Source organism: Drosophila novamexicana, unplaced genomic scaffold (assembly GCF_003285875.2).
Source record: "Drosophila novamexicana strain 15010-1031.04,08,12 unplaced genomic scaffold, DnovRS2.1 tig00000877-arrow-arrow-pilon, whole genome shotgun sequence".
NCBI lineage: Eukaryota > Metazoa > Arthropoda > Insecta > Diptera > Drosophilidae > Drosophila > Drosophila novamexicana.
The window spans coordinates 2,004,345-2,026,440 of NW_020824831.1; the positions used below are offsets into that span (position 1 = coordinate 2,004,345).

At 39.8% G+C, this 22,096-nt stretch overlaps 1 protein-coding gene and 1 long non-coding RNA gene across 2 annotated transcripts; one reads left to right on the top strand and one right to left on the bottom strand.

Moving 5' to 3' along the window:
• Window positions 1–970: 970 nt before the first annotated feature.
• On the bottom strand, window positions 971–21,365 carry LOC115764877 (homeobox protein abdominal-B). The gene is made up of 7 exons (XM_030708155.1): window positions 20,797–21,365; window positions 19,461–19,506; window positions 10,075–10,243; window positions 4,348–4,544; window positions 3,989–4,196; window positions 3,126–3,340; window positions 971–3,047 (listed from the first exon to the last, which is right to left on the bottom strand). The coding sequence occupies exons 4-7, from the start codon at window positions 4,540–4,542 to the stop codon at window positions 2,856–2,858; spliced, it is 810 nt and encodes a 269-aa protein (XP_030564015.1). The 5' UTR covers window positions 4,543–4,544; window positions 10,075–10,243; window positions 19,461–19,506; window positions 20,797–21,365; the 3' UTR covers window positions 971–2,855.
• Window positions 3,391–3,979, top strand: LOC115764879. Its single transcript, XR_004018057.1, has 3 exons — window positions 3,391–3,615; window positions 3,713–3,828; window positions 3,899–3,979. It is a non-coding gene; the product is annotated as an uncharacterized LOC115764879 (long non-coding RNA).
• Window positions 21,366–22,096: the final 731 nt, after the last annotated feature.

The window sequence follows — 22,096 nt, forward strand, 5'->3', positions numbered from 1 at the left end:
TTTTAATTATAGCCCTCCCTTAGTGGGCGTTATGTTATATACGAATAGACGGATAGCATGTCAAACACATCCAATCTGTTACTATTAACTTTATGAACATAATATAAGAATTACGTATTGTGACAGGATAATAATTAAAATAATAATATGGCATACATATTAAATGTGCTTCTATTTTATAAATCGAGAAGGTACATGTTTAATATGTGAATTTTATATTTTCGAACAAGAACTCATACATATGTGTTGTGTCCTACACTACTCCAGCTGTAAATAAAACTTCAAACATCACAGTTACATAATAGTTTATTTAACCTTATGACATATTTCAAAACAAGACTATTTTAATCTAGATTGAATTTATTGAAGCGCTGCAATGTGTTTAAGAAGAGAAGCAAACTTAAGAAAATCTCATAATAAAAGAATAACAAATTATTGATCCTAATTGAACTGATAGAATTTGAGAAAAAAAAAGTTTTAGTTAACAATTTTTTAGTTTGAAAAGGTTGCGTTGTTAAGTATTATTGTATGAATGTATCTGCTCTTATGTGGATAAATACTAAGTTAATTTATACTTTGCTCGAGTAACTTCTATGGAGGCTATGAATAAATTCGATGCTGAGAGGTCGTCCTTGAATCGCATTGAGTTCTGAAAATCGCTGCGGTGGAGCCCTTAATACTGGCCGACGGTACTTACCAAACAAAATCGAATCTAAGAAATGACTAAAACAAAAGCAAGATAAAAAATAAAAATAAGAATTTTAAGAGACAACCACGTGTATCTACCGATTTAGCTGAATGCTTGAGACAATGACGAGAATAATCTGTGACTGTTTTCATATTTGGTAACTTAACGAACAAATAAAATCAAGTGGAACTCGGATTCAGTAAAGAGGAAAAAAAAGTACATAGAATACTAATCGGTATTTGAAATTGTGTATATTTTTGCATTTATCTTTTTGCAATTTTATATTTTATTCACAATAATTAACTTTTTAAAAAAGAGAATTGCTAATGCTATGTAAAAATTTACTAAACAAACTATAATCGAACATAAGCATAAACATAACCGACTTTAGACTACAACTTATGAAAAAGGTGTGAAAGAATAATAATACAAGAACTAGGATAAAGCAATTGGCGAAATAATTTCATTAATAAGTAAGTATGTATGTATAGGCATACGATATTATACATATATGCATGTATATGATACAATATATAATGTATGAAGCAAAACATTAACAAAAATTCGATAATTACACAACATAACTGAACTTAGATGTAATATCAGGATTAAGCTGAGTCGATACACATAAAATATATGTCTGCATATGTGCCTTATTCATATGTATGTACTATATATAAGTACTGTAAATAGCTTTAAGGTATGTATTGTAAATTAATTGTTGCTCAACTTCTTTTGATGCCACTTATATTTCTTACAAGTATTATTAAAATGTATTTCTTCTTTAGTTTTTCTTTCTTTTTGTTTAGGTTTAGATTAGGGTTTAAGGTTTAGTTTTAACTTTAGCTTTACGTGCACTATTTTGTTTTTGTTTTTTTTCAGATCAAAAGCGCCAATAACTATGAAGTAAATTTGCACACACATCAAAAAACTTTTGATTTACAATTTATACTCGTAATAAAATGAATTCGACATCTGTATTTTAAATTGCTAGTTTCATATGTTTTTAGATTTTTACTTGTTTTTTTTTTTTTTTTTTTCATTAAGTTTTTATGTATCAAGTTTTCATTTCGTTTTTCATTTAACTCACAAAACACAAACGGTTTCACTAACTTTGCGCGTGCTTTCATTTTGTGATTTAATGTCTTAGTTTATATACAGGAACTTAATATTTATCTAAGAACACGACACAACGAACAATATAATGACAAAATTTATGCTAAGTATAATTCCGGCGCTGTCTAACTGCATTGCGGTGTGTTTGTGTTTGGGTGTGTGTGTGTGTGTATGCAAATGTATATTTCTGTTTTTCTGCATGTGTGTGTGTGTCTATCTATGTGTTTGTGTACATGCTTTGTGGCTACTAGTTTGTCTGTGAAAATTGTTAAACAATTTATTAGTTCCACATTAAGAACATATTTCTGGGGCTACAATGTGCTTGATCTTCAATTTAACCTGCACTTACATTTAGAATCTACTACTCGAATTGTTTCTGTATTCATAATTAATATGGATAGTACATATGCATATAATATTTATTGTTGAAAATTAATAAGTATGCGCGTTCATTAATGAGAGAGTTAAGAGAAATACATAAACAAATATACATATTTCCGATTCTGTTTACTATATGCTTTATGCAGCTAACTGTCTATCGCATTCAACTACCGCACCCAGCTTTAATAGACGGGGTAATTTACATTTGATTTGCTTGTTTATAGATATTTGAAGAACGGACTTATTTATTAATTGTAATTCATTAAACATACATTTTCAACTCCCCTTGGCCTGGTCTGCCAAAGATTTAAACTTTGAAAACAGCGACACCAACTCTTGAACTGGGCAGCCTGCCTCCTCTTCATCCACTTCAACCTCCTCCACTTACACTCCAACCTCGCCTCCAAGAACATTTTCGGGTCAGTCAGTACAAGCCCGTGTTTTGTTTGGGATACGCATGCATACATGTGTGTATATATATGTATTTGTACTGCTTGGACTCATCGTTCAACTAACATGGAAAATCCAATATCATCTCATTTTTAATTGGATTGATGTTTGTATTTGTATTAAGATTGGGGTCCGGCTGTGGATGGGGATTCGGATTGGGATTGGCTAAATGCTAGTAGGTGGCAAAGCCCATAGCGCCAGCGTTGCTGTTGTCCAAAGGTCACTGGTGCATTTTTGTGGCATGGTGGCCCATGCTCAGGCCCAAGTTTAAGTGATGGTTGTTGTGGTGCTGCTGTGCCGCCTGGGCATGGTTGTGATTGCTGCTGGAGTTGTTGTTATTATTCTGCTGAGTGGCCTGTCGCTGCGAGTTCTTCTTGTTCTTCATGCGACGATTTTGAAACCAAATCTTAACCTAAACACACGTAACAAAGTTGAAAATGAAGATTTAGCTAGGTTAGGTTATTTCAACTGATGTACACTCTCCACATACCTGACGCTCTGTCAACTGCAGATTGCGAGCTAACTCCCAGCGTTTCTGTTTGGACACGTACGCATTGAAGAGAAACTCCTTCTCTAGCTCCAGTGTCTGAAACTTTGAGTACGGCTTGCGCTTTTTTCGCACCGACACCTGTCCGGTCCACTCGTGCATCGCATTTGTCGGCGTGCAAGGACCCACTGCACCAACCGAAAGACCACCAGACGTCCCTAGAGTCAAATGAAACCAGATTAACTATTAAGTAACAAGTCTCAACAAAGTGTGCTCGCAGCTCTGTGATTAATTTCTATAGCTGTGTCAGTTATTGACTTGTTCAAATTGAGAAAATATTGTATATTACAAGAAAATATCCGTATGTAGTTTATAGATGCTACCAAAACAAACAAAGCAGGTAAATAATGAAAAACACAACGTTAATTTATTTACACTTTCTAATCAAATTTGGGTGCATATCTATTGTAGCTATTCGTCTATTCTTAATAAAGTAAGTAAATACTATTTATGAATATACTACGATAAATTATAATTTCGTATTTTTATGCTGTGTGCTGGTAATTAAATGCTCGATTATCCAACCCAAGAGGGTTCTTTTGGAGTAACACCCTACACTTAGGGTAGGCAGTGATTGTTATTGTGTAGTGGCACACCCAATAACAGGAGCACAACCTCGGCTGAATGTCGCAAATAAATTTATGAGGTATTTTGCAATACGCTAATTAAACGGCAAACTTGACAGTGTCGCAATTTGCATTTTGCCTTTTTCGTAGCGAGCAGAGGCAACAACAACAATAACAACATCTATTCGAACAGCGATAACGACAGAGATCTGTAGGCAATTGGAAATGCCTGCGACTTACCTGTGCTCGAGTAGGCCTCGGGGAAGGCGCGAAGCCCACCTGGGGAGGAGTAAGTGGGTGTCTCGTAGCTGGACTGAGAGGTGCCTTCCACGGACTGGCGCGCCGCTGCTGCCGCGCTGACTGATGCATGGCGCTCGTCGGTGGCGCTCATGTAGGCCGCCGCTGCAGCGGAGGTCGGCTGATCACGGTAGTTGGGCCAATATGCAGGCTGCTTGTCGAACGTGGGCGAATGGGGCAATGGGGAAAAAAGGCAAGCGTAAAGTTGACATTGAGTTGTTTACGAGACGGCAGTCGAGTCTGGTGAGACTGGCGCGCGATTCGAGCCGGATAGAACGTAGTTGTCGGCCTCGTGTACTCACCTGAAACTGGGTCTCTGGGTAACCGTAAAACATGGGCTTGCGATCCCGATCGAGATAGTATGGCGAGGCATGGTACTGGTTGAACTCGTTGTCGTAGGGCCAGGGATGCGCGTGCCGCTTAACGGGCGTCGCAGAGTCCGTTTCGAAGCCGGGCCTGATCGCGGGTATATGTATTGGCGCTAATGAGATGGACATATCTAGAAAAAACAACAGAGAAATATTCGCGTTATTGACGAGCTGTCATATGAAACAACTTAACGAACGTATTCGTTCCTCATTACGCTCCTAAACACTTTCTGTACAAATATAGTTAATACTTGAGACAGAGTGTGGTAGAATTACTCATAATCTTACAGTACCATTTAAATAAGTTTACCAACAAGTTATAACCATAAGCCCAGCGATATTATGTAACCAAAGACACACAACTGGCTTATAAGGCACCAACGACCTTAGAAGATGCTAAGTAAACAAAAAATATACTGGCTAAAGACTGGCTAATAGACTGCTGACATAAGCAATCTAATTTACTAGCTCTATAGAATTCTGAAAATTAAATATTGACAATATTAAAATCAAAGAATGCCCTAGTTGGGCGCGCCCAACTATGAGATACCTCGATCTGAGCGACGAGGTACCGATGCAACATTCCAACTTACTATGTATATATCCACATACTAAAAAACACACAAGTACACACTTAACACATTCACACACACTTTACGACTATGCTTCTTCATTCCTTAGGTCGACACTATGGAACCATTGTCCGATCCTTATAAAATTTCCATGGCATAAATAGATCTACAAATGCATTGTTTATGATTGTGGGGGAAACCAAGCAAGGGGTGAAATATCTGTGTATACTATACCAGAAAGTACATTCTAAATTTGGTTACACCATCTCTTATAAGCTCCGAGATATAATCGAAAAACTTGATATCTTTCTTTCATGGAAGCGGGTCAATTTATACTTGATTTGAAACGAGCTCGATCTGACCAACGCTCAAAACTCGAAATACCCAGCTCTTATAATTTCCGAGATGGTCAAGCCTGTCTGACTGACATGCCTTGATCAACTCGGCGGTCGATGCTAATCAAGAATATATATACTTATGGGGTCGGAGAAGCCTGCGACTGTCTGCTTGAAAAAAACCTTTTACTTTCTTTAGTTGCTGTCAATGGTATGCAGTTCTGAGTGCCCGACTAGGAGATACCCTGAACCGATGATTTAAAAAAAAACCTTATAATATTTATCAATATTTTGAATAAAATGGAAGGACATATTCAACAACTGCAATTGGGTTCTGCGCATGGTATATGATAATTTAAAATAAAGAATCTAAATCTCTTGTTTTGCCCAGATGAACAGTCATGCACACGGATGGATACACGGGTAAGTGTAGATCGACTCGGATTTTCGTCCTGATCAAGAAAATAAATACTTATTGGGATCGAAGATGCTTCCATCTGCCTGCTACATACATTTACATAGAATTTACTGATATTTTACAAATAATACTATGAATATTAAAAATAATAATAACATAAAAAAAAATAGTAATAGTACTAATAATATTGAATAACAAATAATAATAATATTTGTAACCAGTCTTATACAATAGTTAATAGCTCGGCATCCAGGTGAATTATATTAAGAAAAAGCTTATAGAAGTCATTCATTTCCAATTCTTAATGGATCATATATTTAGGAAAGTCTCAAGGGACCTTTGACTTTTCTCGTATGTAAGCAGATCGTAAAGTTTATGCTTGTAAGTTATACGCAAGTTCCTAGCTTATATAGTAAATGGGAGCTTTGGATTTCTTAGAGTGGATAGTGCATAAGGTAGCATAATCGAAAGGCAACTCGAAACGGTAAACGTGAACTTTTCGACTGCTCACCTGCTTGCTGAGAACTGACACTGGAGGGAGAGACACTCGCCGTTGTTGGCGCAACAATTTGACTTTGGGCTGACGCCACCACCGAGTTTTGTTGTTGCTGTTGTTGTTGTTGTTGTTGCTGTTGGAGACTTGAGGAGGCGCCACTAGAGACGCTATTAGGCGTCTGTTGTTGCTGTTGTTGCTGCTGCTGCTGTTGTTGCTGTTGTTGTTGTTGTTGCTGGTGATGAGGTGATGTGAGGTGCTGGGTTTGCTGTGCGGTGGGGCCAGTCGGCGTCTGGGCGGGACTAAGGGCACTGCCAACGGGTGTGGTTGTAATCTGTTGTTGCTGCTGTTGCTGTTGCTGCTGTGGCGGGGGCAGATGCTGAAGGGGCGGCTGTTGCTGCTGCTGCACGGGCACAATTGGCACGGGTGGGGGATCCTCATACATAACTGCATGCGTGGGTGTGGAATGTGTTGTGGGCGTCGTCTGTTGCTGCTGCTGGAGCACAGAGGTTGGCGTGGACAATCCAACCGAGGCGGACGACACAACCGTGTGCTGCAGGTGATGATGCAAAGGCTGGGTCTGAGGCAGGTGGTGGTGGTGGTGCGGATGGTGATGCAGTTGCTGCAGATGCTGCGCGGACTGTTGTAATTGCTGTTGCTGAAGCTGGTGTTGTTGCTGCTGCTGCTGTTGCTGCTGTTGCTGGTGGTGCAACGCGACCGCCGAGGCGCCAGTCGTCGAGGTGGGGTGGGGGTGCGGATGTGGATGTGTATGATGTGGCCCCCACCAAGCCCCGGCAGCGGCGTGCGACCCGACTGCCGAGACATCGTGGGGGTCGTAAAGAGCGCACGCCAGCGGGATGGTTGGGGTTTGGGGGAGGGGTGGAATATTTACGGTTATTTTGAATGCGGTTCAGTCAGTCGGCGGGAACAAAAGGCACTGATAACACACCGAACACACCAAGCGGGACGCGGCCCAGGACCACCGAACAATTATTCCTTTATTCCTTTATTTCTTAGTTGATTTCTTATTTTGTTCGCAAATATATTTTATTATTTTCAGCGCATGTAAATTTAATTTAAATCAATTATTTTACGATAATTAAGCTTGATTGCTGCGTTTTGGTTTGATTTTATTTGCAGTCATATGAAAACAGTTTTTTACGACTACAGCAGTCGTTGGTGTACTCACGCACACGCACGCACACACGCACGCAACACTCAAAGCTAAGTGAGTGCGCTACGTGTGAAGGAGAGCCGCAGAGTGAAGAGCGTCACTGGGCGGGTGAAGAGAGCGCGAATTGCATAAATACCACCCACAGTTGCCGTTGGTTAGGCGAGCGTTTCGATCGAAACCAAGTCAGAGAGATACGAGCACAGGGTGACTATGGTGTTCAGAACTCGCACAAATGTTTTCAAATTGGGCTTCTTTTTAGTTGGTTAATTCGACAAAGTTTCATTTCATTTTTTTTTTTTTGTAAAAATCAAACAACATACTATATATCTGATTCCTTCTTTTATATATATGTTCAAGATTTTTCTTCACTTCTTATCACTGCAGTGCAAGTTTCTTTTACAATAGGCCTCGTTTTGTTCACTCTTCAAACTTGTTATTATTGCATTGTTTTTTATAAGTTGCTTAAGGCCGGCACAAATGGCGCGCGAAATTTTTAGTGCGTGAGAGTGAGTATAAGTTGTGTGGTTGAGTTTTTATTTGTTTCTTTTTTTTTTGTTGTTTTTTATGTTGCTGGTCATAAAATTTGATTTTACGATCAAAACAAACAATTAAACTCGGCGCTCGCAACAGTGAAAAAACTGTATATATAATAGCACATTATTTTAATTTTATTATTCATATTATTGTAGTGTTAAAGATTCCTTATTGCACGAATTTTTTGAAGCGCACCGCTAAAACGCTTTAAGCAGTGTTTCAAAGCGAGAAACAAATGTGTCTAAGTCAAAGTTCTCGATGTAGAAGTGGCTACTTGGATACTCTGGTCGCAATTGTTGTTGCCGTTGCCTTTGAAACGCCCGCACGCCTTCAACCGTACAGAGCGAAGCACAAATCTACACTGACAACGTCAGCGAAAACGGCGACAACCAGCAGAGGCAGAGGCAGCAACAGCAGCAGAAGCCCAAGCGGTGGAGTCTTGGTGTCGACTCTCACTCTCACAAAACAAACGACAGACGACGGCGGACGGCGGACGTTGGCAAGAGTCAGTCAGAGTCAAGATGTGAACAAAAGGCATTCGATACGTGTGCCTGACAGCGCGGCGCCTTGTGTCCGTGTGCCCAAGAGAGCCTCGCGCATGCGCACGCTCAAGACTGTGAGCGTCGGAGCCAAACAGTGTACGTGTATGGTGGTGGTGTGTTGTCAGTCGCTCTCTTTGCGGCGCGCGTTATGCACACGCACGGTATGTGTGTGAACATGAATATGCGCACGCTTGTATATGTGCACATGTACAGACGTACGTGTGTCCCCATGCAAGACTTTAAGAGAGCTTGGCCGCCAACTTAAAAAACAACTTAAAAATATATGATTTTTCAGAATTGTTGGTTTTATTTTTTTTTACTTAGATCATGGATGAAAAATCAAAATCGATTACAATCAGTTGCGTCTTTAGCAGGTGTACTGCAAAGAGGACGTCGGCATCCCAGCACAAACGCATACATGCACACACATACACTGTACATGTACATCTCTGCATTTGTTTGCTCTTTTCATATTGCTCTCTCTCTCCCTCTGTATCTTGTTGTCTCTCTCTCGCTCTTTAGCTTCTACTCTTTCTAGTGTGTGCCACAGCAACAACAAAGTGCTTCTAGCTGTTTGGGGCTGATTTAAATATATATATATTTAACGCTGCCGCACAGCAGCGCCATCTATGGCCGAGATTTCAATGGGAATGGACTGGGGTGGCCCCCACGACATTGTTTTTGTTGGAGTGCGATGTTTTTTTGGCGGTCCTACAACAAAAGCAACGGCAACAAAAAAACAACTATACAACAAACATTTAAGGCGACTTCGATTCGAACTTTATAATGTACACACGCAACATACCACAGCAGTAAAACAACCCCTTTCTAGGCGCTAATTAATCAAAATGAGCTAAATAAATATATACATATACACAGTAATTTATGACAGCAGACAAATTGAGACAATTGCCATGCCTTTGCCACTTACCCTCGCATAAGAAGCAATATCTACGGGTCCATGCACGGCTCGTTTCGTTTCATCCCGACCCGACCCGACCCATTCGACAACTGCCGAATTTAACTCTAGACAATTATGAGTATTTTACGACAATTTCTATTGGAAGAAAGCGGCTCTAATACTTGTAAGGGCGGGGAAATGTTGAGAATGATAGGATACAAATTTCCCATAAACACACGCACACGCACACACAGGCAGACACACACACAAATCAGTCGAGGATAATAGAAGACTTAATACCCTTAGAGATGTACCTATTTAACGTCTTTTCCAATAATGGCGAGCGGTATTAATTGCTAAGTTATCTAATTTAATAAAGACATGATATAAAAATAAACTAACTTTGCATACAACATGACAAAGCATGCCTTTGCAAGGATCAAATTGTTAGAATCTGAACGTTCCAGGATATATACAGATTTAAAGAAACGGGTCAAATTACTAAACCATTTAGAAGGCTACTAATGGGATTTCGATGTAGCCCAAAGCGTGCATATTCTGACTCTCATCATTTCTGGACTGTAGTGGATCTTACTTGTACTTACTTCTATGTTATTATTACAGCACTTACAGCACTCGAAACTCAAGTCGAGGCGTAAAAGTTCTTATGATGAAAAGGGGCAAGTGCTTACCTGGTGGCTGGGAGCTGATGCTGGAGGGGGAGACACTCGCCGCTATCGGCGCAACAATATGGCTTTGGCTGGACGCCACTGCTGTGATTGACTCCCGTTGACGCTGCTACCGTTGACGGAATTAGTGTGATCTCGTTAGATGTTGCTGCCACAATTAACGTGAGCAGGGCTGAAAAGAGAGAGAGAATGTTGAATATTGGAAGTAATATCGGGAGTAGACAATGCCACCACTGCGATATATTGCAGGCGCCGCTTGACGTTAATTTTTGCCGCACACTTAAGGGTTAAGACACCAGCAACGTGGCAGCAATGTTTCCGTCCTTGCGCCTGTCCAGAGAGGTCATCTTACGAGTTTATGGCTGGCGCAAACGTCTTGTTTGTGTTTGACACCCGGCAGGTAATAATGCATTCGGACCAGACGGAGTTGCTACTGCCGCGACAGCCAACCAGGGCGCAGAGCACGGGGTGCATGGTGTCTGGACGGCCTGGAGGGCGGAAGTGAGCAACGACCTAGGCAAACATACAGACAGCAAGACAGAGGGACAGACAAACAGACAGCCGTCAAACACGTCGTAAAATTTGTTTCCTCGTTTCGCATTTGCATTGTGCAATAGTTGGCTCACACTTCAACGTCAACTTCCACTTCCCAATGCTGTTGTCGCTATTGTTGTTGTTATTGTTGTTGCTGTTATTGCCGTGTGCATTGCCTTGAGCTGTGTTTGGGGTCAAAGTCAACTCTATTTGTACTTCCAACCGCCCAACTGCTTACTTCACTTACATACAAAAGCAAATCAATACATATTAGCATCTGTACATACAGCAAAATGAAATGCTGTCGCAAAATTTGAATAGGAATAACTTTTTAAGATACTATCCCTATAATGAAGAAGACTTTTTCTGACTTATTTAAACTGTTTTAATACAGAATTGCCCAGGTAGTAAGGTATTGCCCAGTCTGTCGCATTTCATGTTAAAATAAGCAATATTATGTAAAAACTTTTTGGTTAACAAAATTTGTATATGAAAAAAAAAAAACATAAGCGCTTGAGCGCCAACCTAAACATTTATCTTGCCACATTTGGTGGCAGTCTATTTAGGGACATGGATCAAATACAGATTTAATTCAAATTTGTATTAATGATTCTCCTGCTTTAAAGAGAGTAAGGGGAACTATACAATTAGATTTCGGTGTTAGATGCAGTTTTTAGATAATATAGATAATATAGAGTTTTGGTGACTGGAAAATCTAGTTTTAAAACCGAAAATTAAGGCGAAGAATTAGTTTGAAATGTGAACCGATCTACCGACTTTTTTTTAGCAGCCATGGTATAATTACGTTAGTTCACGTTGTTTACTTACAGAATATAAATTGACAACTTTTATAAAATGAAGATCCTTTTTAGATGTGTATGTGTGTGTATGTGCACATACATGTCTTATTATTTTATTGCTTTACGCTTAAAAAGTTGTAATTATTAGTCAACAACAATGAAGCCTTTCAATCGCGGGTTTTCTCTTGTAGTCTGAAAAAAGGCGCTCACAAAAAAAAAAAAGAAAATATTCAAACAAAGAATGAAGGGAACGCAATAAAAAGAGTTTCTTTCATATTTAACGATGCTCCTATTTGAATAAGTTAATTAACAGAATTAATATTCAAATGGGTTTATGGCCGCAATGGAGGCTTATGGCTTCATTATGTATGTTGACCCGCTCCGACTAAAAAATTCGAATTCAAACAACTATAAACCTACCACGAAAACAAGTATGATCATTTGAAATAAATTCACATGCAATATGACGAAGAAGCAGCAGACACAGAATTCCCGTAGAAACAGGCGGCAGCCAATAGTTAAACAAACACAATAGTTATGGTGAGAGAAAAGTTCATTGGCATTTACTATCATAAAAAAGCAGACGAGACAAAAACAAAAATCGGGTTTTTGGTGGTCTGTTAGATGCTGCGAACGAATTAAATGAAATTTGTGTTATCCAATTAGACACATCACTACTCAGTGCCGGGCAGCACCTCCGGCTAAGGGGGCCTAGTCGCCAGCGCCGTCCCAGTCACATTCCCTATCCCAAAACTAAACGATCTTTTTCCCAGCTAATTATGAGACTCCGCGACTTTGGCTGTCCCTAGCGTCTGCAGCTGCCCAATGGGAGCGATGCTTTTTTAATTGCCTTGAATTTCTTTATTCCCAGAACCCTTTTGGCTTAAATTGTTTTCCGTGTAAGGCGCACAACGAGTAGAAACCGAAGAATCTAGATAAGCCATACAGCTTGGAAACTGTGCAAACAGAGATCAAAATTACCGTCTTGGGCCGTGGAAGAAAAATCTTGTGGTTTTTCTGGTTCCAGTTCGGAATGAGTAGTCGCAGTCGAAGTCGGAGGTGAAGTCAGAGGCAATATGGGACCCAGTCTTAAATAACATGCGGAGAAACCAACGCATTCGCTGGGCCAGGGCATCGAACAAGTTTCTCGCTTTGCCTTTTCAATCCTGTTTTTATGAAAATGAAAAACTTGCTCCAGCCGGGTATGGGCAATTGGTATTCATAAGAAAAAAGCCAGCTTGCTTCAAGAACGAAAAACAACACAATTCGACGCCAGTCGAAAGGAAACACACACAAACCCACATGTTCCACATTCAGAAGAAAGAGAAGCACAGAACCGAAAAGGGATGAACACGAAGATACAGAGAAATGTGGAATATCGTACTGACAGCTACGATGCGAGACATTTTGTTGAAATATTAAAGAGGTGGAGGCACCTTTGAAATCTTTAAGATACAATTCTAGAGCATATGTTGTTACAACTCAGATTCTGTCAGGCGAAGCATTGTCGTTTATGTGACAAGCTGCATTAAAATGGCGACAGCCCCTTAAACAATTCCCGGGTTCCCATTTCACGTTTTGTCTTTGTGCAGTCGTGTCAGTTCTCTTCAGTTGTCAATTCTTGTCTTACTGTTTAGTGTAGCCTTTGTCCTGCCTATTTTTGATAATGTATAAAATTCTATTGTAGAATGCCAACTAATTTTGAAAAACATCCCTAATTATAATCCTTGCGTCGTTTAGAGTTCAGTTAGAACTAATTTACTGTTTACTAATTTACTTTTACATATGTATGCAAACAACATCGGGAAAACACTAATACACATAATTTATTTTTTAAAACTTTCTGTATCTCTAAGGAAAATTAAATTTGGCGGTAGTTTAACAAGCAAGCTTTCTATAGTATCAAAAAGGCGGTTAGTGACAGCGAATGAAGAGCAATACGATTTATTATTAATAACTTTCATATCGTATCAAGAATGGGAACTTACCCATTCTCATAATTAAAATCAAAGGTTAAATTGAATGCGTCTGTTATTATTAACAAACATTATTCAGCATTAAAGTTTTAATAACTGATTATAAATAGAGTATAATATAAACCTTTAATATTATTTGAATATTTCCAGTTGGAGGATTCAAACAACGGATTTAGAAGATTGACATATATTATTACAGGTCCTTAAATCTCGAGTTAAGTGAACTATCTTAAATGTTCCAATAAAAAATACGTTGAAAGATTGTTGTATCAGTCATCTTTTATAATTGTTAGCTTAATATATGTAAATTTTATGGCATTTGATTTATGATGTGTTACAGTAAAAGATTTTAATGTCTATTTATGCTGGACAGTTAACTTCAATTGAGCAATTAGAGAGCAAGTTAAAGCACCTGAAAAATTCCGTGTCCGTGTCTATCTGTTCCTATACCTTTTGCAACGTAGTTTTAGTAGCTGTTGCTCTTGTTTACTGTGTACTTAAACAATATTTTAGTACAATAAATCTAGCTAGTTAACTGCTTTTATTGCCAGCAAAGCGTTTTACGACAAGCAAACAGACGTACAGGGTGCGCCAGCGGAGCAGGGGCAGAGGCAGGGGCAGGGGTTGACAATCAGCATGAGCCGCAACTCTTTGAGTGAGTCGCATGCAACAAGTAATTGTATGTAGATTGTATTATATATTCTAATAAAAAGTGAAATAGAAATAAACACCCCTTATATTAAAACAACACTTTTTCGCTTAATGGCGCAGTAAGCCGATCCCATGGAAATGCAAATAAAACTGAATTGTGAATGCTTCTAAGAACGAAATTAAGTCGCCTTCAGTTATTCGCTACCATCAAAGGAAATGGGCCCCGAACTTTTACATAAATATCAATCAAATCCCTTTGCCAGTGCCATATTGGAGTCGGCCCATGCGAGTCATTCGTCTTTCACAATGATTTCCAACGACCTTCGGCCATATAAAATAATTCATTATACTTAGTCCACACGTCGTAGTCTGGGGCGCGGAAGCTAGCAGAGGCGAGCACCACAGTCGCAACCATAAAAATTGGCACACTTATTGTCAAATCGAGCTTTAAGTTTCATCTCAGTTTTAATATGATCTGTTATGCTCCATTTTGGGCTGTCGGCTTAAAGGAGAATTCAAAGTCCATGCACTGACTCTTGTACCCTTTGCCGCTTGGGCCATTTGCCCATTAAGCTCGATTAATATGCTGAATCTGTTGAACATGGAACACAAGCGAGTTGCCGTACCGTCGTTTAATGGCTAATCTTGAAGCATCTATTGGCATACAAATTGCCATCAAGAGGTTTCCGAACAGAGCATTAGATTCCCACGCTTCCCGTGTGCATTTATTAAGTTGTGGTGCTTACAATGGAAATGTACTCTAAATAAATTAGTTAAATAATAAAGAATACAAATTATAAAAAAGTTACTAAAACCTGCGTCAATCTTCATCTTAACCTGATACAATTCTTCATTATTAAAGAAATTGATTATAATCAATGAATAAAATTATAAAAACAGCAAAAAACAGAAGAATAGGGAAATGCGTATTGAAATTGAAGTGAAACATTTATCATTGGAATAAGTGTGGAAAAGTGTGTTAGCTCTTTAATTAACAATATCTGCTTTGTTAGTTTTTAGTTTTGTTTATGGCCAGTGGCCGAAGGTGTTAATTAGCCTCATTCAGTTTAACAAGATGTTAATTTCACGTTTATGGGCATTAAATTGGACACCAGTTAGACTTCGAATACCCATCTGCAGATTGTTATGCTGTGCAGACCTTAGGTCGTCGCATCTCAGTTTCATTACACCTCCAAATTACTGCACTCGTGTAAATGTGTGATAAATTATGGGAACACGAGATGCAAAGTATGCCAGACGAAACAAATGCCATTCAGATTTTATGGCAAATTAATTGTCGTATACCCGAAACCAAATATGAACAGCGAGCTTATCGGTGGACTAGAATATTGTGTGTCAAAAGCATGTTAATATTCAAATCTGTAGATAAAGACCAAATATTATATGTCAAATTAACGAAACAATTTCAGTTGTATTTTAGCTTTAAAATTGTTAAAGATTGCCCAACAAAATATTCTCGACTTTATTCAAAAATCCTCACTAAGCTGAAAATACGAAGCCGGAGCCGGGGAACACATAAAACTCATTTTGCCAAAATAAGTGAAATCATCAATTTTGTGTTTGTGCGTGTGTTTTTCTTTTCTTCTTCTAGTGTATTCTATGGGTCTGGTTAGAGAACCAGAGGAACATCAACTTTCTCGGCATTTTCTTATCTTGCACAGCGGGGGATGGAAACTTTGTTGCTTTTACTTTGTTTTGTGAGTTCGTAAGGGAACCCTGGGGGACTCTGCCTTCCTTTCAAAGAGGCCAGCACAAAGCGACTAGCTCATTTACATAAGCATAATTTACACATAGAGTAGTTACATAGCCAAATAGCTTTCAATGATATACACCCACGCATACATATACACATTTAGCGAGGCCAACTTCTATTGCTCGTTTTAGACACACACACAGCCACCCACACACATCAACATGGCTGCCCCGTTCCGTCAGCAGCAACAGAAGCAACAACAGCAGCCAAAGTCAGCAAAATATTTATTCAAATAGCATGTGCCTCCCTTCTTGCGTTTCCAGCTCCGTGGACGTCTCCCTAAAGGTTAATTTCAGCTGTGCTGTATCGACGTGGAGGCCACTGGCAACCCCCGCATGTCCAACCCCTGCCCTGCCCTTGTGATGACGCCAACAGCGACGCCGCTGCTGAATACTAGAACTGAACAACCCCGACAAGCGACGGGTAACCGCGATAAGCAAAGTCAAAAGCATTCAAAGATTTCAGAAAATGGAAAATGGAGGGGCGTGGGGGATAAAAATGGCATGGCCGCTCAAGTTCAGCCGAACAAGCGATAGCCAACAGCAACCCCCAGAAAATCTATCGAGCTGTCGAACAGCCGACGGTATTCAGCCGAGCTGGAAAACACTTTTGCTGACGCTGTCGCTCGAGCATACAAACACAGATACATACACAGATACATACCCAGCGTAGCTTAGTATACAACCCCAATGGGACAGTGGGTGGAGAGGGTGGAGAGGGCCAGGACGAAGAACGAGCTGTTCGCCTGTTTTGTTCGGTTTGCTGAACGCGCGTGCTGGTTGCCATAATATCGATCCCTCTTGGGTCGTTGCCTTCACTCAATGAGTTCTCAATTTACTGTGGCCTTCCTCGCCCCCTGGCCACACCCGTTTCCTCGTTGCCCCGTTGCCCCGTGCCTCGTGTACAGATTTCGTATCTATAGATACACGCAAAGTTGGCGCTCGCACACTCGTTACAGTAATCGAGATTCACACACACCACGGTATGTGCACATATGTATGTGTTTAAATGTAAATACAAACGTATAATGTGCAATATCCAGAAAGGTTATATATGGTTATAAACAAATGAAATAAATGTATACCATTGTGTTGTTGCTTATAACGCAGACAGAACCGCATTCCTGAATATCATGAATACGCGAGTGCATAAGAAAGAGATTTCAACTTCGAGTTCGAAATTCTTTTGGATGCGTTACCATTGGCAGTCTTTTAAAGTCAGAGCGTCGTTTTCGTTGACATTATTAATTGAATTATAAATTTTCCATTTTAATATTGTATCTGTCCACGTTTGTTGCTTTCTGTTGATGTTGTCTCGCTGTTTCCCCCTCCCAACTTCTGCAAGGCGCTACGTGATATGCCTTCGAGTTCCTAGAATTTTGGCTGAGTAAGATGACGAGGACCCCAAGCTAATTTTCATTTGGGCACATGTGAAGTTGAAGAGGCGAATCGCTGAACAATGGGAAGAATTGAAAAATCGAAGGGCAATTTTTGTAATTTCGGAAAATGTAAACTGTTCATGTTGAAATATACAATACATAATATATATATTATTGGTGTTAAACAGGTTTGTAGGGTCTCGTATACTATATACTATATAAGAATATTTCACTTCACGTTATCTCCCCTGTTCAATTCAATTCATTTTGCAAGCTAGACCCTTTCGCTTTGGTATATACATAATTTTGAGTTTCATATTTATGCTCTGAGAATTATATATAGATCGGACTATAAACACCGAATCTATCAAGAATGCCACAGCGTTCGCCCATCAAAGTGTGAGCGTGTGTGTGCCAGCTCGATGCGTGGTTCAGGGTTTAATAAGTTTAATAATGCTACACAAAATATATGTTGAATACTTTTCGGATAAACTTAAGAATCATTTGCTTGGATTAAGAAATATTTCCGTTTTTGATCACGTTTACTTGTCTCTCAACCACTGTCGCTGCTGCTGCGGCCTCAGCTGGAGTGAGGAGCACACAGAACCCGAATCCACACCCAAGCAAGCGGCCGTTCGATTAGCCAGCTGAGCGACGAGGCGGGTTCGAGATAACAAGTCGAACCGGTCCGATGGAGACATGCGAGTAGAAAGCCACAATCTGAATTTTAATAATGGCTGCACAAAAGGCAGCACGAAACGCGTTGACGTGCACATATTTTACGAGTTTTATACACAGGCAAGGGATTCTTGTTGTATCTGGCGGATGCACATGTAAAAAGCAGACAGGGTCAACATGTGACCAGAGAACAGACGGGCAGAGGGACACGCAGATAAACATTCCACTTGCTGCTGCCAGCAGAGAAAGGCAGAGGAGAAACGAATGAAGTCATCAAAAATGGCCACGAATCTCACCCTGCACCGGGTAGTGAAAGCGACACTCTCTCTCACCTGCGCCGTTTGCGTCGAGGCTTCATAATTATGGAATACACATGTCCTGCCCTTGTGTTGATCTGCTGATCGTCAACTGCGATGGCTGTCTGATGGCAGCAGGAGCTGCCACACGGACTGCTGCCCCCGATTCAACCAACCGATAAAGAACTAGCGGGTTGTTGGCTGCCTGTTTTTGTGTCCGTTTTATGGCTTCATAAGTGGAACTTGGCTGCTTTTCATGTTTCTCGCTGTCGCGCATGATTTTCCCTTTGTTCTGGCGAAAGTCGTAAACAATTTCGGCCAGCTAGAAGAGCGCGAGCAGGTTGCTCAGCCAGTCGTAACAGTCTTCAATTCTTCGTAGTTAATTTAAAAAACTCGACGAAACAATGGAAGCACAGCTGTAAATGTCAAGATTTTGAAATGCATCGCTTTATCGGAAGGAGCGGCTGCTGCCGAAACTGACTGTGGCGGTAATGGTGCACCTGACTGATTAGTGGCTCGGTCGAATCGGCCGCCCTTTGAACCAAGAGCCTGATTGGCAATTAGCCCAGTTGTCCGATTTCTCACGGCCATAAAAATTCACTTTATTTTGAAATGAATTTATGATTGGCTGCCACCCAAGCGGCATATCAAGCAGCACCCCACGACAAATCCACTCATCGGCGACTTTTTCAGCGAGTTTGTGATTTTTGGCAATTGATTTAATGTGTCATTCATAGATTTTTATTGCGTCATTTTATTGCCGTGCTTAACTTCCGATTTACCACAATTGGCCCGCTTGGACAGTGCCCCAGCCACGCCCAACCAGTGTCATTCTCACTCGCGTCCTCGTCCTGTGTGGCATCTTAACAGGGAAATCATGTACTCGCCGTACTTTACTTTATTTATTGCCATTTTTAATACCGCCCGATTCGCTTGCTGGACATTTTAACGCCCTGTACACTGCTACACTGCTATAGCTATTGCGGGGACAGACCAGGCGGAATGCCACGGAGTGAGTCGGGAACGGGGCCATGGAGCTTGGCCACTTTATGTTACAATAATGTTCCCTTGGCACTGCTGCCTGCAATCGAATTGTTTTGGCCATAAAATCAAAAGGTAATACGAGCAGCTGGGCTAGGCCCGAGCTTAAATCATGCTCAGACTGAAGTGGAGCTCGGCGCTACTATTTCATTACACACTATTTCTATATAATCCATCTTGTGCCCAATTAATTTATTCAAAAGTCATACCAAAATCTGCTCCTATTTATCGAACCAAAGCGCTAGTTTTAGAAAGACTTACCTAATCGAAGTTAAGGATCTAGTCTTCGTATTTGTATATTTGAAAACTGAAAGAAAGAAAAGAAAATATAAATAAGTAATTTAGTTACGATAGCCAGAAGCCAAATTAGCCCAACTTACATAATTAATGACTAATACTTCAAATGCAAACCTTGCCAATTTCATGTTATCGACTTTAAACAAATTTTCAAATATCTTTGTAAACATTGTAAACATATTTTTGAAACTTAATTCACTAATCGCAGAAAATTCACTATGCAAGATCTAATTGGGGATTCCAGTAAAGATGAAGAATTTGAATTTTATATTGAGTGCAATTTGGGTGGAAAAGTCAAAATGATCTTGTCCGGGCAAGGCGGTTATTCCCGCTAGTAAGTATAAAATAAAATAAAATGTATTGCATTATTATAAGTTGATAGATATAGATAATCGCATGTTTCAAGTGCAAGTGTAAGGCTAGGAAATATTAACAATATTAACCTTATGTGATAGAGTAAGTTTGCATTCTTATTTTTTACATCCCAACGGCCCTATAATTAAAGGTCTTTGCTCAAATTAATTTCCAAGGATCTTTAAGAAAATACACTTGAGACCTTTTTTACAATTTTTGTAGAATCCCAGTGTTCTCGGTTGAAAATGAAAATCAAATATGTTTGGTGGAAGTTTTAATAAGAACTTAATGAATTATGTTTCAGGAAATTTTGGCAAACATATTTTGTGGTCAGATCGGCTTGAAACTCATTTCAAAGATCTTGAAACCTTTATTTGCGATGCGTTTTACAATTTTCCATCCGTCCTTGGTAAAAAATAGTGGGCCAAAGGTTGTAAAGGCGAGGTTGTAAATTTCCATCGATCAGCTTTCAACTTGTATTCAAAGCTCAACATAAAATTATAATACGTGTTTAAGCGATTTTTGAAATATCACCCGTAACTGTGGAAATTTGGCGGAGAAGGGTTGCATTCACCTTTTTTGTAAACCTCATTTTGAAAGATCTTTGTGAAAATTAATATGAGAAGTATTTCGCAAAATTCATCCAATTTGGACACAAAATTCAGGGCAAAGGTCGAAGGTCAAGCGAAAGTTTATGTTTCGTGACGTGCAGTTCGCAATAGTGGGTAGATTTAAATTTTCCACGAGCCTCGACCGGGTAAAGCAAGGAAATATCAGCTGGTAGTAATATATATATATTAAGTTGACATAACCACAAATGCGGTTGCATAATTGAATAATTAATAACAACACTTATACTTATTAATTTAACATAACCACAAATGCTGTTGCATAATTTATTTTCATTTAGAATACAACTTAAATGAATTAGTTGCATTGAACTCACCGACTCGAGACGTTGATAAGGTTGCTCAATTATTAATACAAATCAATACAAATTATGGGCGGCCAACGTAATGTTTATTAAGATTGGAGCCCTCGTAAAACTAAAAATAAAACACACAATAACGAATTTAAGCGTCGTCAATTTGGTGCAGTTATCTACTTATTGTTGTTGTTTTATTGTGTTATTGTATCGTTTCATTAGGTCTTAAACATCATAATACATGAAGCACTGATTATATTGCCATTAGTCGCAGCGACCCGACTAGCGATAATACCTCTGACTATCGATATCAAGTTGTACGACATCATTTATGAGTGGCTAGGCACTCGCGCGCAGTCAAATCACGCACAACGGTCCCATCGATGGATGCTCGAAATTGGCCAAAACGGGAAATGGGAGCTTAAGGAACGCGCGATTGTGGAACGTTTATGAGGGGGATAGGGTTGGTTGGATTCGGAATCCAAATAGGGATTAACACAGACACTCGCACACAGGCCCCAAGGCAAGGGCCAAAACCAGACGATACACAGAAATTGAAATCCGCGACGCGCATGCGAGATAACGACTCCGAAATTGTTAGAGAGCAACTAACACTAAAAAAATTAAATTCAATATTTTTTGTTTAGACAAAAACTGAACTGAAACGAAAACCGAAAACTGGCGAACCGAATGCGAACGCGAGTGCCGCGAGAGCGAGTGTCGAGCCAGCCAAGAGACAAACGCCGAGCCCAAGTCAGCTCTCACGTCAAGTTAATGCAAAGATCTCACCGGGGGAACACACAGAGAAACACACAAAACATTTTTACATAGTGTTATTTTGGTTTTTATTGCCCTAACGATGGACGCTGAGGGTAAGGGGACACGGCCTGGGGCTGGGGCTGGGGCAGTCAGAGAGCGGCTGGCGAACCAGCGAACAAGTGTACATTTTAAAAGCAGAGCGCGATCTTGCGATCTTGGAAGCGACCAGCACTAGACATGGGGGCGGAGTGGAAATGAAAGCGAAATTCGGTTCAAACTCATATTAAAGCTCGCCGACAAAGTTCACAATATATATTTTTTCTTCATTTTATTTTATTTTAATTATAACATTTGTGCGCTGTGTGTTAGCTGTGCATGTGTATAGGTGCGTGTTGGCTTTGTGTGCGGTTATTCAAAAATAAACACGTACATATAGCACACTCATATATATATAAACATATATACATATATATATATATATACATATGTTATATATACAAACATGTTTGGTGTACACGGCTCCGTCGGAAGAAGATCTTCCCATGCCTCAACAAACGTTACG

Coding starts and splice junctions, on each gene's coding strand:
- LOC115764877 (XM_030708155.1), bottom strand. CDS start 4,542: ATGTCCATCTCATTAGCGCCAATACATATACCCGCGATCAGGCCCGGC. Junction 3,341..3,988: donor CGAGGCCTACTCGAGCACAG/GTAAGTCGCAGG, acceptor ATTTGACTCTAG/GGACGTCTGGTGGTCTTTCG. Junction 3,048..3,125: donor TGCAGTTGACAGAGCGTCAG/GTATGTGGAGAG, acceptor ACGTGTGTTTAG/GTTAAGATTTGGTTTCAAAA.